General features: G+C 39.3%; 1 protein-coding gene across 3 annotated transcripts in view; it reads left to right on the top strand.

Moving 5' to 3' along the window:
* The window catches only part of LOC127789906 (tRNA (guanine(37)-N1)-methyltransferase 1), a 38,251-nt gene that overhangs the window by 10,784 nt on the left and 11,961 nt on the right, over nt 1-15,506 (top strand). Inside the window, exons 2-5 of one of the 3 annotated variants that reach the window (XM_052318994.1) lie at nt 5,309-5,407; nt 7,881-8,000; nt 8,111-8,277; nt 8,969-9,039. In XM_052318994.1, coding sequence (XP_052174954.1) covers nt 5,309-5,407; nt 7,881-8,000; nt 8,111-8,277; nt 8,969-9,039 — 457 coding nt within the window. Of the gene's footprint in view, nt 1-5,308; nt 5,408-7,877; nt 8,001-8,110; nt 8,278-8,968; nt 9,040-15,506 lie in introns of all 3 variants that reach the window. The other 2 variants (XM_052318995.1, XM_052318993.1) reach the window with 2 other exon arrangements.

The raw sequence follows: 15,506 nt of genomic DNA, 5'->3' as shown, positions 1-15,506 counted from the left end.
AAAATCAGAAAAAGGGGGAAGAAACAGAAGAACAGAAGAGAGGGGAAAGAAGAACGAGCGGGAGAGATGGGAGAGGGGAAGGAGAATTAAGAGACAAATAGAATTAAGATTTTCATTCATTCAACAATCTGCCTTCCCTTCTCCTACCAACAGCCTTTTATAGGCTTCCTCTAACAAAATAACAGCATCCATGTGCTATAACAGCATTACAAAATATCTCCTAACAACTTGCTAAATCTATTACTATAATGTCCTTCTATGGAATCTTGGGTCATGACACGGCTAAAGATCAAGTCGAAGATGAGATGGATCAGGATCTCGACCTTACCAAAATGGTTGGAGGTTCTTTAGATCATACTAGCCAAGTTGATACCTATTTTTACACTGCATCGGAAATTCAAGAGGGGTTGCCAAGGATTGATGAAAAGGCTGACGTGCACAACTTAAAGGCTGTCTTCTTGGAGTTGTGGTAACCATTTGGAACAGCTATGGAGATTTGCGAAGACAACATGTTACAAGTGCAGGAAATGCAAAAGAGAAGGAATGTGAAGGCAAAGACTAATGGGCCTAGAACGAGAAAGAGGGAAAAAAAAAAAAAAGATGAAACAGACAGTGAGAATGGGAATTGGTTGAAGAAACAACGGCTCAACGGTAATATGTTTCTTGGGAATAAAAAACCTTTTAAGGCAGTGGGAATTGTCATAACTTTAGAAGCAATAGAAGGGCAATATTGTAATAAGCTTATGATAGTGTGTTAGGAGATATTTGCAATTTGTTAGGAGCACATGGGTGCTGTTATGATTCAGTTAGTAGTCAAATTTGCCTATAAAAGGGCTACTGTAAGTGGAGGGGATTATTTTGAATGATATTGAATTTCTATGATTTCTCTCGTATCTCTCTCTAAACTCCCTCTCACAATCCCTCTGCTTTCCCTCTCTTTGTTGTTCTCTGTATTCCTCCACCATTTCTAGATGTCTTCCCCCCCCCCCCCGCCTTCCACCTAATTCTTCCTCTGATTTCTCTCAAATTCCTATCAAAACCCTAGGTAACCCATAGGTCCATGACATATTTGTGAAAACTGAATGTATTCTTCATTACTTCATACATACAAAATACAAGTCTTCTTATAAGGATGAGGAATGTACAACATCAGAGAGATTACAAAGGCTAAACAATGGGAAAGATTTGACTATACATAAATAGGAAGTTTCCTAAACACTGATTTAGAAATTTCCCAAAAATTGAAGATATGATTGACTTCTAAACTAAGAATAGTTTGACTAGCAACTCTCTTTGAGATGTTAGCCAAAGTTTCCTTATTTCTTCTTTTGGGAACCAACACTCCCCCTCAAGCTGGTGAATAGATATCTACTATTCCCAGCTTGCAGGAAAACTTGGATTTGAGGTCTTGGGGGTTGGTTCAGTCAAATGAGCTATCTTCACTCGACCTTCCAAGAATGTTCGCACAAGTTGAGACCTCTTGGGGGTTGGTTCAGTCAAATGAGCTATCTTCCCTCGACCTTCCAAGAATGTTCGCACAAGTTGAGACCACTGTAGATAGTTTTTACCATCGAGATGGTAGGAATGATGCATTCCTGACAATTCATTTATTGAGATGTTTCTCGTAGGTGGGTTAAACAGAACAACATCTCCTTTTGTCATATGAGGAGTGGTTTCCGAAATTTCTGACATGCTAGAGGAGATTAATGGCTGATAAACTAGAATCAAACAAAAAAAAAAAAAATACTATGGCAATAAAGGCACACAGTTGTTTGATCGGATTAAGAAGATAATGAAGGTAGATCACTATGGCTCTGATACCATGTGAAAACTGAATGTATTCTTCATTGTTTCATACGTACAAAATACAAATCCTCTTATAGGGATGAGGAATGTACCACATAGGAAAGATTACAAAGGCTAAACAATAGGAAAGATTTGACTATACACAAATAGGAAATTTCCAGAACACTATACGAAAGTTTCCTAAACACTAATTTAGAAATTTCAAAAAAATTGAAGATATGATTGGCTTCTAAACTAAGGATGGTTTGATTAACAACTCTCTTTGAGATGCTAGCCAAAGTTTCCTTATTTCCTCATTCGGGAACCAACAATATTACATGTATCAGTTAGTTGTTTTACCTTACTGCTTTCCTTGCTTGTACCTTTCAGCTGTCCTAATAACTGAAAGCCTATAAATAGGCTGGAACCTAAAGAATTAGTGAGGGTGGAATTGATAATCTGAATTTAATCATCTCTCTCGATCTCCTTTGTTCTCCATCAATTCTCTATGTTCTCTTTCTCTTTGTACTGTTTCCCCCTCCATTATGTTCTAAATCTCCCTTGGTTTCTTCCAATTCCTTTCTAAACCCTAGGTGCATGACATTTGGTATTAGAGCCAACAATTCTCAGTTGTGATTCAAAAAATTCTTAGCAACTGATCCTCAGTTGCTACATAGTGAGAAAGACAATCGGTGAATCTGATTCAGAGGCGACTTGTAATAGAGCTGATTGAGCAACAAGAAGTTGAGAATTTCGGTTGATTCTCGGCTATGATTCCCGGAATTTTTTTGCAGTCGATCAAGGAAGTTGAAGCAGATTTAGGTGATTTCCGAGTGGCTTGATCTAGGGTACTAAATTGGATAGTAGGCGATTCTCAGGAAGCAGCGATAGAATTGATCGAACAACAGAGTTAATCAATTTCAGGAGGTGCTATCAGAGTTGATCCATTCAGGAGACTGTTTCAGAGGGGAATTCAACAGGCTGCGAGTAAGGTGATCTCGACTGGAATTGAGAGCGGTAATCAATTCTCTGATTCCTAGAGGTTGTTAACTGATCCTCTGTTTTCAATGCTGCTTCATCGTGAGATTCAGATATAGGCAATCACAGGAGATTTCTGTTCACAATTGGTCCTTGTAAGTAGATCAGAAATGATTTCTTGAAGGAAGTGAATTGAGGAAATGGCAGAAGGTACAAGAATGAAACAGTACAAGAATGAAACAGTTTAAGGCAAGGCTAGATGTTATGGAGCTAGGACTAAAACAGACTCAGGAAGAGGTAAGTCTTTGCACGGAGGAGAATGCTGCAATTAGAGAAGCTGTGCATACTTTGGATAGAAGAATTACGGAACAACACACTAGCATCAAGCAGGGGCTGGATGATGTCAACCAAAGGATGGATGGAATGACGAGGATGCTTTCTACATTGCTGCAGAACAGATTACTGGAGGATTTTTTTTCCAACATCAGCGGCATCTCCGGTTCTAGCAGATGCTGGAATTCTTCCTCATGCTCCTGTTCTACAGGAAGGAATTCTTCCACATGCTCCTGTTCAACAAGAAACTGAGGTACATAATGTAGCTTAGCCGGAAATTCAAGGTAGATACTCTAATCCAGGTCACCATCACACTCCCATGCCGAGGTTAGAGATTCCAGTCTTTGAAGGTGATAAACCTCGGTGGTGGATTAGGTGGTGTGAGATGTTTTTTCATTATTATCAAGTAGCTGAGGATCAGAAGGTAAGTTTTGTAGCAGCATATGTCAACGATATGGTTGATGCCTGGTTCCAAGGATGGAGTAGGCTGAAAATTGATTTTAATTGGCAAGAATTTGCATATGATTTTTGCGACAGATTTGGCGAGAGGTTGATGACAGATGTAATCGAATAATTCAACAAGCTGAAACAAGAAAGTTCTGTCATGGACTATCTGGTCATCTGACTTTGAATGAGGCCTACTTCGTATCTAGCTTCATCAGTGGCCTCAATGATGAGCTGAGGCCAACGATTAAAATGATGCAGCCTGCTACAGTCAAGCAAGTTGCTGAGAAAGCTAGACCGTAAGAATTAGCGCTGGAAACGATTTTTAGAAAGCATAAGCTCCTAATTGAAATTCCTCCTCCGATCTCCATTAGATAAGCTGGTTATAAAACAAGCTGGTGCTGAGAGTGGCAATACCTGCAACATCTATCCTAGGCTGGGTTCAGATTGGGATGGACCACATGCAGTTAAAGAAGGTCCTAAGGATATTGCTCCTTTGACTTTGGTGCCAAAACAGGCTGAGCCGTCCTTGACTTGGGTTAAAGTAGGTCTCAAACGGTCTCCAGTTCTAGTTTTGGCAGGGAAGGAACAACTTAAGTGGATGGAATAGAAGGACTGCCACAAGGTCTGGGAGAAGATGGAAGAGGAGGTTGTTGCTGGACTGTTTGTTATTACAAGTCACTGGCATAATCTTTATATAAGGACTCTCAAAGAATACACTCTACCTTGGCAGGAAAGGCAAAACAGAAAGAACATAAAAATGAAAGGGAAGTGGCCTAGAAGGAGAAAGAAAGAAGGATACACCAGATAGAAAAAGTTGTGATTGGATGAAGAGCAATAGCTACTTGCTACAAGTTATTGGGAACAAGAATTCTCTCAAGAAGGGGGGAATTATCATGACCCTAGGAGCAATAGAGGGGCAATATGTTAATAGGCTTATAATAGTTATTAGGAGATATTTTAGCAATTGATTAAAAGCACTTGTGTGTTGTTATGCATTCTATTAGGAGCTAGATATGCCTATAAAAGGCTACTGTAAACGGATGGGATGGTTATGTTTTGATTGATAAATGGTATTCTGATTTCCCTCCTCCATACTCTCTCTCTCTCTCTCTCTCGATCTTTCTCTCCCTCACTCTGTTCTTTTGATTCTCCCTATTCTTCTTCTAAATTTCCCCCTTCATTCTTCCAATTTCCAATCCAATCCTATGTTAAACCCTAGGTACATGACAAAATATACTATGACTAATCTAGCCTTGGGGTTGTGACACCTACATAACACATTCTACACAATGGAAGGCAAAGGTACACCTTAAATTCTCACATATCTTGGTGTTCTAAACTTCACACATGTTGTATTCTATGAATATTGAATCTTACAGAAAACTTAGATATAATAGTTATAAGGGCCTTCTAGAAGACATGGCTATAAATGAAGATGATTGCTGAGTTAGAATTCATGCAACCGACTCCACCTAGTGGGAGTAAGACTTGATATCTTGTTGTTCTTGTAGACTTGGCTTAACTTAGGGTCATTTATCACTACGTGCAGAATATGCCTTTGGACATTTCAGTTCAAAAATTCAAAACTTACATATTCTGAAACTAGAAAATTATTGTAAAAATTTTAGTACTTTATATTTAGTTGTATGAAACAAACCCCAAGTTACTTGTCAGCATGCTTGCATTTGTCCTTGCAGTTTGGATAATTTGTTTAATAGTATTATTTTTGGTGGATATGTTTCAATATTCTATCCATACTCTTCAGGCAGTTTTGAAAGAGGATAGCAGGAAAGATACAGTGTCATCTTTCAGGCTTTTAAGATGCAGGCTCACTCTGTTTTACAATTACTGGCAGTTGAATGAGGTATTTAACCTTAATGATCATTTGTAACCATTTTTTTTCTCTTTTCTTCATGTCTTTCTTTGTTCTTGCTATATGGTTCTTCTTCTTTTGCTGTCATTTGTCTTCCATAATCTAGTTTGCCTGTTATTCTTTGCATTTGCCTCTTCTTCTTCATCTTCATTTATCTAGTACGTTCTTCTAAGAAACATGTTATGATTGAGATTTGGGGGATTTTGTTGTGTTTCTAGTCAGTCAAATTGACAAATTTTGGCATGCAAAAGAATAATGATTATTTCAGCTCCCAAGTTAGCTGAAACAGTTTGCCCACAGGGAAAATCCCCTTCTTACTCCTTGCTTTTAAAAAAAGCAAGGAGTAAGAAGGGGATTTCCCTCTGTCAGCTAACGGTTTTGACCAATGTGGGAGGCAATAATAGCATTGTCTATTTCAGAATGGTTTAGAGCAAGCAATACTTCTGACTTCAAAAAAAATAAGAGTGAATTTATAAGAAGCCTTTGGTGTTGAAGAATAAAATAAGGATAAAGGTGAAATTGGTTGATAAGACAATTGTATCCATCAATAGGATAAGGATAAAAGTACCGTAAACATCCAAGAATAAAAGGATGAAGAACACTTGTGTGTTTCACTGTATTGAAACATTTGATAGAATGTTCATTAGGGGGATTGTAAGCGAGAGGAGAAAAAAGAAGGTTTATTGTGTCTATTGTAAAACATGTTTGTATCTTCAACCTATGTTGATCAGAACTTTACATGTGGCATTGCCTCATTGTTCTTGCAATCTCAATATCATTACTACAAGAATGTTTTGAGGTGATATCATGTTCTGGCATTTCTATCTTGAACTTCTGATTGCATTAGAAGATAGTGTAAGAGATCCTAGAAACATTCTAAACCCATTCTATTATTTCTGACTTGATCTTCTTATTGCATTAGAACATGGAGTAAGTGAACTCTCTCTCCCTCTCTCGGATGTCCAATGTCCGCCTATTTCTTTCCCACAAGTGTATGGAATCATAAAAAGTAATCTAATGATGAATAGAGTATCGTTCCCACGAAGATTAGCTTTTGATCCCTACTTTAACCACTATTAACTTTAATAAGCCACACAAAATTAAAAGAATACTCACTGTAAGTTTTATTTTAATGAAAACTAACTCACTAAATGGAAAATACAAAATAATTCTTTAGGTTTTTGAATGTAGAAATCTAATGCACTAGGGTTCATGAATCCATCGTAGTTCTTTAATTTGTTTAATCTTTCAGTGATCGGGTTTTATAATTCTTACTTGGAGCTAAAAATCAGTGATCTTAAGTTAATCAAAAGCCTCTCTCGATGGTCAATCGAATCTATGTTTATATATGAGATTAATTATCTCTAATTAATCTACAAATATACAAACATGCATTTATCCACAATGGTTATCTAAACAAGATTTCACAAGGCATAATGATATCTCTACCTATTATTGAATCTTATGTCATTTATTACCAAGTGCTAGTCTATATTGAATCTCTTGAAAGCAATATAAATCACAAACACGTTCTAATGGCGGCCAAGCATCAAAACGGAATTAGTGCATAACAAACGATCAACTCGAAAGACAAGAATATAATAAAATCCAAATACTTTTAATTAAACCATCATTGAACTAGGTTTCATCAATCACCCTAGCCACAAAGTACTTAGCCTAACATAGTTTCAACCAATGAAAGAATAATAAAAACGGAGTTCATGATGTTGGAGAGAAGGAAGAACAGAAAAATACAACCAAAACCGAAGTTCTTCAAGAAAATCTCCTTCTTCTTCCTCGACTTGCCTCCTTCTCTCTATCCAAAAACACCCCCCAAATTCCTCAAGAATAAGTCTTTATATAGTGCTTTTTAGGTTATTAAAGTCATGCACCTTGAAGGAGTCTATCTCTCTTTGATTTGGATTGAAACGGGTTTAAAACGGCCTTTTCACGAAGTTTTGAACCCTACCGCGATATGCTTGTTGCGGCAGACCCGTGAGTTCCAGATAACAATTCCTAAAGTGGTCTTACAGCGGTATGCATACCGCTGTAAGACCGTGAGTTCCAGAAACTAATTCTTACAGTGGTCCTACAACGATATGCATTCCGCTGTAAGCCACTATATTTCTTCCTTGGCCTCTTTCTTCTTCACCTTCCACTTTTCACTCTTGTTCCACTTTCACTTTCTCCATCTCATTTCAAGTTGATAGCTAACCATGCCTTCAAGTTTTATTTCCACTCCTATCATACACCGAAATCGTTTCTTTTTGTTCCATTTTCGCTTTGCATGTGATGTGTACCTATATTGACAATATTGAGCCCGAGTAGCAATCATGTTCATTGAATACTTAAATGTTAAGATTGAGCCACTAAATAAGAGTGCAAAATATATTGATCATCCAGTGTTATGTTCTCATTGTGGATGCTCTTTCTTTCCCCGTCACTTTTTACATAATTCTAGCAGATTTTGGAGGTCTTGCTCCCAAAGGGTATGATTGTTCCTTCAGCTTTTGAAACAGTTGGGCATATTGCCCATCTGAACCTGAGGGATGAACATCTATTGTACAAGAAAATTATTGCACAGGTATGTTGTTTAAAGTTATTGCCACTACTTTGCATTGCTCTGTGAAATTTAGTGTATTGGGGATGCTGCTGTAAGCCATTTCTAATGGAGAGAAGTTGGTTTTTTTCCAGGTAGTCTTGGACAAAAACAAGCCGAAGATACGGACAGTTGTCAATAAGATTGATGCTATTCATAATGACTATAGAACAATGCAGCTTGAAGTGCTAGCTGGAAATCATTCCCTTGTAACTACAGTATTCGAGAATGGACTGCGTTTTCATGTTGATTTAGCAACAGTGTAGGTTCTTCTCTCTTGTACCCTATGGGTACCAGTTTTCGATGCATATTTACTTATATATGGATAAGTACCATGTTATCACTCAATTCCTTAAGATCTTCCCCATTCAAGCACTATGCATATTTACTTTGTCAAAATTTGTCAGGTCACTATATCTGTCTTCCTTGATTCTACGCATTTTAGTGCTTATGTATATCTCATTGTATGGAAGTAGTGTAATCGTATGAAATTTTTTTGCCTGATATACTTAATTAAGATCATTAATCAGTCAACTTTACCCCCACCCTTCTAAAAGTTTGAACTACCCAATGTTCATTTCTTTAGAGAACCAACATTTCTGATTGCTGTCTTATTTTGAATTTTTCCATTTGATGCTTTTGAAACGTCTATTGAATTGACCTATGGTCAAGCATTTCAAGGCATAACTGGTTTTTACTTTAGCTATTGTTAAACTGATGTATAGAGTGCTTGAAGTGTGCTGTAGCTGTTTTGACCTGAACAACTTATTTTTGGTCTTAAAAGTTGAGTTATTATTCTAAATGCATAATTAGTGAACATATTTGGAATTTTCACTTTTTAGCCATGTCAACTATTATCTAGTTTGTGAAGTCTGAACTGAGGGTCTAAAGGAGAAGAAAAACAAACAATCAAGTTGGTGGGATGTAATTGTCTTTTTCTTTTTTTTATGCAGGTATTGGAATTCAAGGCTAGCAACTGAAAGGCGGAGGCTTCTAAATTACTTCACAAGTGATGATATTGTTTGTATGTTGTTGTTATAGAAACTAGATCTATGTAAATATGGAAAGTAGAATATCTTAGAGCATAATCCTAGGATCTAGACTATATATATTGGTGTAATATGCAACAATGAAAATATAGAAAAGCATTTTTTGTTCATCTTCTACATGGTATTAGAGCCATAGATTTGGTCCCTGTCATGCCATAGAATTGGTCCCGATTGTACCTAGATTTGGTCCACGCCTACCCTAGATCTGGTCGCAAAGTTGAAGTAGCCTCATCGCGCTTATCTTGCCCTAGATGTGGTCATCTCGCCGTTGGTTGCCTCACCTTCCATTGCATCAGTCGCCACCACTGGAAGAGAGGAGACAGACTGTAGCTAGACTGCTTGGTCGTCTCGCCATCGGTCATTGTTGCATCAGTCGCATTGTCTGCCCTACTGCTTCCACTGTGTGGTGGCCTTTGCTTTGGCCTCTGGGGTTCTTCAGCTTCCATCACCCTCCTGCTCTGGCCTCCTGCAGTTGTGTTGCAAATTCGTCATTGATCTACTCCAACCACACTACAACTCACCAGAAGCAGTCCTCTTTCGTGCCCTAGATTCAATCTTGAGATCAAGATCTAAGCCTAGGTGTGCCTAGTTCCAATTCGAGTTGAAGTTTGTGACATAATCCTGTTAAATCCCAACACTGCATCAAGTTTCCAATATTGGATCTTTTGAGTTCTTTGGCACCCAGGTGTTGATATCGATTCTTCCCAATTGTCGATTTCAAGTTGTAGTTGTTTGAGTTATTCTTCCCAATTGTTGGATCTTTCAATTCCATGGCTTTGTTTTTGGTGGTGACTATTGTTTAAGTTGCAGTAGTATCTTCATTTTCTAATCCAGTTGAATCGATTAGGTAGAGATCTTGATGGCAGCTCTTATAAGTCACTGTAATTGGACTGCAAATGGATATCGTGGTGGAAAGGTTGGTCATGGAGGAAAGCATAATGGTGATACTAGTGGATGTGTGGTCGTGGTTCAGATACTAGTAGTAGAACTATATGTTATCACTATGGCGAAGTTAGTCACACCAAATGCACTTGTTGGACGCTTCATGGGAAGCTCTCATAACTGTTTGTTGCCAATATTGCTATTCATGATAAAAGCCCTTCTGAATATAGACAATTCTGATCTCTGCTAATGAATATGCTCGCTTTACCCAATATCAGGCTTCTAAATCATCCATCAAAGTCTCGACAACCATTGGTGATAGCTTAGGTAATCCTACTGTAGATTGTATGACTGGGAACCCAAGTATTCTCTCATCCTTTGATTTCCAAATGTGACATTAGCTTATGGATCCATTGCATCTGTAGTAGGCTCTGGGGTTGCCCATCCTACTCCATCTCTTCCATTATCCTTTGTTTTATGCATACTTGATTTCTTTTTTTAATTTACTTTCTGTCAATAAACTTCCTCGTGTCCTTAACTATTGTGTGTCATTTTTTCCTACCCATTGTGTCTTTCAGGATCTTATGACGAAGAAGATTATTGGTAAAGGGTATGAGTTCGATGGCCTAAATCTTCTCGACATTACTTCTACACCATCAGTTTTATAACGAGCTACGTGCTCCAGTCTCCTCTCTCCTCTTGATCTCCACTGTCGTCTAAGACATCCCTCCTTATCAACTTTGAAGAGGTTGTCTCTTCATTTGTCTTCTTTATCACATTTAGAATGTGAGTAATGTCAGTTTGTTAAACACACTTCGTCTCCTTTTATGTTAATCCATACTAATGTTTGGGGTCATGTCTAGTAGCTTCTAAGTCTTAAGATTGGTATTTTGTACCTTTGTTGACAATTATTCTCATGCTATGTGACTTTATTTAATGAAATCTCGCTTCGAATTATTTTCTATATTTTGTTCCTTCCTAGCTGAGATTTAAATACAATTTCATACTACTGTGTGTGTTTTACGTAATGAGAATGCCGTTGAATTTTTTTATGCCCCATTTACCTCTATTCTATCACAACATGGCATTCTTCATGAATTGTATTGTGTTGATACCCCACCCTAGAATAGTGTTGTTGAAAGAAAAAATAAACACCTCTTGGAAATTGCTTGGGCTCTTCTTTTCCACGTGAAAGTTCCTAAATCTTTTTGGGTTGATGCTGTGATATGGATGCTTTTATTGGAAGGCATTATCAAAAAAGGAAATCAACAGCAGTGAATCCATAGTGATTGCTTGCCAATTAAAAGTTTATTTTTGATTCCTTTCTTGTTTTATTTTGATTGCCAAGATCCTAAATTAGATCCTATAATTTAGGATTTGTTTTTCCTTAGTAATTAGCTGCCTATTATTTAGGATTTATCTTTCCATTGTTATTGAGCTGCCTATATAAAGGGCTTTACTATGGAATAAGAGGGATATCGATTCTCTCAAAAGAAATTAGTTTCTCTTAGGAGGGGGCGAGTCTGCCTTCACCAATTCACCATAGCTCCAAAAAAAGATTCTCTCGTGTCTAGACCTATGACTAGATCCTACGCCAAGGCACATAAAAACTTGGTATCAGAGCTTAGGGTCATGGGTGATGCAGAGAATTGGGTAGCCAAGCTGGATGCCTTTATGGAACAAATGTCTTCAATCTCGGTTAGGGAAAAAGGGAAGGGACCTAGCAGAGATATCGGAGAAGGACTAGACAGTGGGATCCATGGCAGTAGTGATAGTCCAGGAAACAAATCGGAGTTGCAGTCAGGCGGATCTATGGTGCCTTGATACTCCAAGATGGAATTTCCTACTTATGATGGCACTGATGATCCTTTAGGATGGCTGAAAAGGTGCGAGAAATTCTTTGGCAATCAAAGGATTGCTGAAGGAGATAAGGTAGGCCTAGCTGCATTCCGTCTATTAGGTAAGGCACAACTATGGTTTGATCAAGTAGAACAAGAGGGGTTAGATCTGAACTAGGAGCGATTTAAGGAGTATTGTCAAGTGAGATTTGGGCCACCCATGAGTAATTACTCCTTGGGAGAACTAGCCAATTTCAAATAGACCAGATCTGTTGAAGAATATCAACGCTAATTCCAGTTGTTATTAGCCAGGACTTCGGACCTTAAACCACGCCAACAAGTGGATCTTTTTATAGCTGGATTGAAGGAAGAGCTCAGAATTGACATTGAGTTGCAGCAGCCAGGGAACCTTGGAATTGCCATGAATATGGCTAGAGCACTAGAGCGTAAGCAAAGGGTTTCGCAAGGAACCTTATCCTCACGAACTAACATAAGTTGGCACACTGCAAAACCCAATAACAGCGCATCTCTGATCTCCTCTAATAAGAGTCCGATTACCAAGGGTGAAGGCAAATGGCAAAACCAGTGGGGAACAACAATTAAATGACTTCTTCCGCATCGTTTTTCAAGAGATTGACACGAGCAGAGATGGCTGAAAGGAAGGCCAAAGGACTCTACTATAACTGTGATGAATCCTACACGCTGGGACACAAATGTAAAAGGTTATTTTGGATTGAGGTCCCAAATGTCAATAGTGAACCAGACGAAGACAAGATGAAAGATCTTGAGATTTCTTTGAATGCCATCAGTGGAACATGCAATTCCCCTACCCATGCAGTTATTAGTCAAAGTGTTGGGAGTTACTGTTTCAGTATTAATTGACTCCGGCAGCACACATAACTTTCTGCGTGAAGGTTTAATATCAAGTTTGGGCCTAGAAGTGAGGAAAAACCAGGGCTCAAAGTTTGTGTGGCAAATGGAGAATGTGTACCTAATTTGGGCATCTGTAAGTTGGTACCATTGCAGGTTGGAGATGACATCTTCCATGCTGATTTCTATACTATCCCATTAGAAGGGTTCGACGTGATTTTGGGAGTAAAATGGCTGTGCACTCTTGGACCAATTTTATGGGATTTCAGTTCCTTGACAATGAAATTTGTCCTAGAAGGGAAGCAGATCTTGTGGCGAGGACAATCGTCAAAGGCAGAACCACGACTTGGTTTGATGCAAACACAGCATTCGGTTACTGCAATCCTTGATAGCTTATTGGCTGAATTTTCAAACCTGTTTATGGAACCTTCGGGTTTGCCGCCTAATCGTGAGTACGACCATCGCATACCTCTTGTACCTGGGTTGAGACCAGTTGTGGTACGACCTTACTGGTACCCACATCTACAGAAGGATGAGTTTGAGAAACAGTGTGTACAGATGCTGCAACAAGGGATTATTCGACCTAGTAGATCTCCATTCTCTTCTCCAGTACTTTTAGTCAAGAAGCAGGATGGCTCTTGGCGTTTCTGTGTAGATTACCGTGGGCTTAATGCATGCACTATTAAAGATAAATTTCCGATACCAGTGGTGGATGAGTTACTAGATGAACTGCATGGGGCACAACATTTTATGAAGTTAGATTTGCAATCGGGATACCACCAAGTCAGGATGGCACCATTGGATGTGGAGAAAACAACCTTTAGAACTCACCATGGACACACTTTGAATTCCTAGTCATGCCCTTCGGGCTGGCTAATGCCCCTTCTACCGTTCAGAGTTTAATGAATGAAGTTTTCCAGCCTCATTTGCATATGTTTGTCTTGGTCTTCTTTGACTACATATTAATTTATAGCAAAACATGGGTTGAGCATAGGCAACATGTGAGAATAGTTTTTGAACTCTTCTGCACTAATATGTTGTTCTTAAAGAAGTCCAAGTGTTCTTTTGGTGAGTCACAAGTGACCTATCTAGGACATGTCATCCATGGAGTTGGAGTGGAAGTTGATGTGACGAAAATTAAGGCCATCACTGATTGGCCAACACCGCAATACGTCAAGGCTTTAGGGGGTTTTCTTGGCCTAGCAGGTTACTACAGAAAATTCATCAAAGATTATGGGCAAGTGGCAGCCCCGTTAACGAGTCTCTTGAAGAAAAATGCCTTCCAGTGGAGCGCAGAAGCTGATGCTGCTTTCAACAAATTAAAGGCCTCTCTGTCAGCAGCTCCGGTTTTACAGTTACCCAACTTCGAGGAAGCGTTTGTAGTAGAATGTGCTGCTTTGGACAGCAGGATTGGGGCGGTCTTACAACAGAACAGCCATCCCATTGCTTTTTTCAGCCGTAAGATTGCTGAATGGCACCTCAAATTGGCTGCGTACGAACAGGAATTGATAGGATTGGCCAAGGCAGTTTCTCATTGGCGGGCCTATCTATGGGGGCGATGCTTCCTTATTCTTACTGATCATTTTAGCCTTAAGTATCTGTTAGAACAGCATCTCACCACATCCCCGCAACAACACTGGATAAGCAAACTGCTGGGCTTTGAATTTTGGGTGGAATTTAAGGCTGGAAAATTGAACAAGGCTGCGGATGCCTTGTCTAGATGAGATGAAGACTCCCTCCAACTCATGGCAGTCTCTTTTCCTCAAGCTGAGATCTTTGATGCAGTTCGACAAGAAGTAGCAGCCTCTCAGGAATTGTTACAGCTGCAACAACGCATTGAACATGGGGAGTTGGGGTCCGATTGGATTGTACCCGATGGGCTGATTTTTTCTAAGGGCAAGGTATATCTTCTGCCTACCTCCCCACTTGTTTCCACCATTATTTCAGCTATCCATGATATGACTCATGAGGGTGGGCAAAAGACCATACAGCGTCTTGGAGGGTGGGCAAGGTATATCTTCTGCCTACCTCCCCACTTGTTTCCACCATTATTTCAGCTATCCATGATATGACTCATGAGGGTGGGCAAAAGACCATACAACGTCTTGGATTTTTATTGGAAGGGTATGAAGCGGGCTGTATTCGAATTTGTGCAGCACTGTATAGTGTGCCAGTGTTATAAATGGCAAAACCTCCAGCCTGCCGAACTACTTCAACCTCTTATGGTGCCACAACAAGTTTGGGTTTACATCTCTATGGATTTCGTGGAGGGGTTACTTAAGGTTTGGGGTAAATCAGTTCTTATGGTGGTGGTTGATCGGCTTTCAAAGTATGCCCATTTTTTACCCTTAGCTCATCCACTCACTGTTATATCTGTTGCTACTACTTTCTTTGCAGAAGTGTTTAGACTCCATGGGTTGCCTGAATCAATAGTCTTGGACCGAGACAAGGTTTTCCCTAGTACATTTTGGAAGGAGCTATTTTGCCTTAGTGGTTTCAAACTGGCCTTCTCTTCAGCTTACCATCCTCAATCTGATGGTCAAACCGAGGTGGTTAATCGAACTATAGAGATGTACTTATGATGTCTCACAGGAGATAGACCGAAATAGTGGGTTGATTGGATACCCTGGGCTGAATACTGCTACAACACCTCTTATCACACTGCTCTTGGCACCACCCTGTTTCGGTTGGTTTATGGCAGGGAGCCTCCTCGGCTTCTTTCTTATTCAACGGGTTCTATGAGGGTTGATGCAGTTGATCAAGCTCTCCAGGAGCGAGATGCAGTACTTATAGCTGCTTGTGATAGGCTTTTGCAAGCCCAACAGAGGATGAAGAACACTTATGATTCTGGG

This window comes from Diospyros lotus, chromosome 14 (assembly GCF_014633365.1).
Source record: "Diospyros lotus cultivar Yz01 chromosome 14, ASM1463336v1, whole genome shotgun sequence".
NCBI classification, from domain to species: Eukaryota; Viridiplantae; Streptophyta; class Magnoliopsida; order Ericales; family Ebenaceae; genus Diospyros; species Diospyros lotus.
Note: the sequence above shows the minus strand (reverse complement) of the source record. Positions and strands in the feature narration are given on the sequence as shown.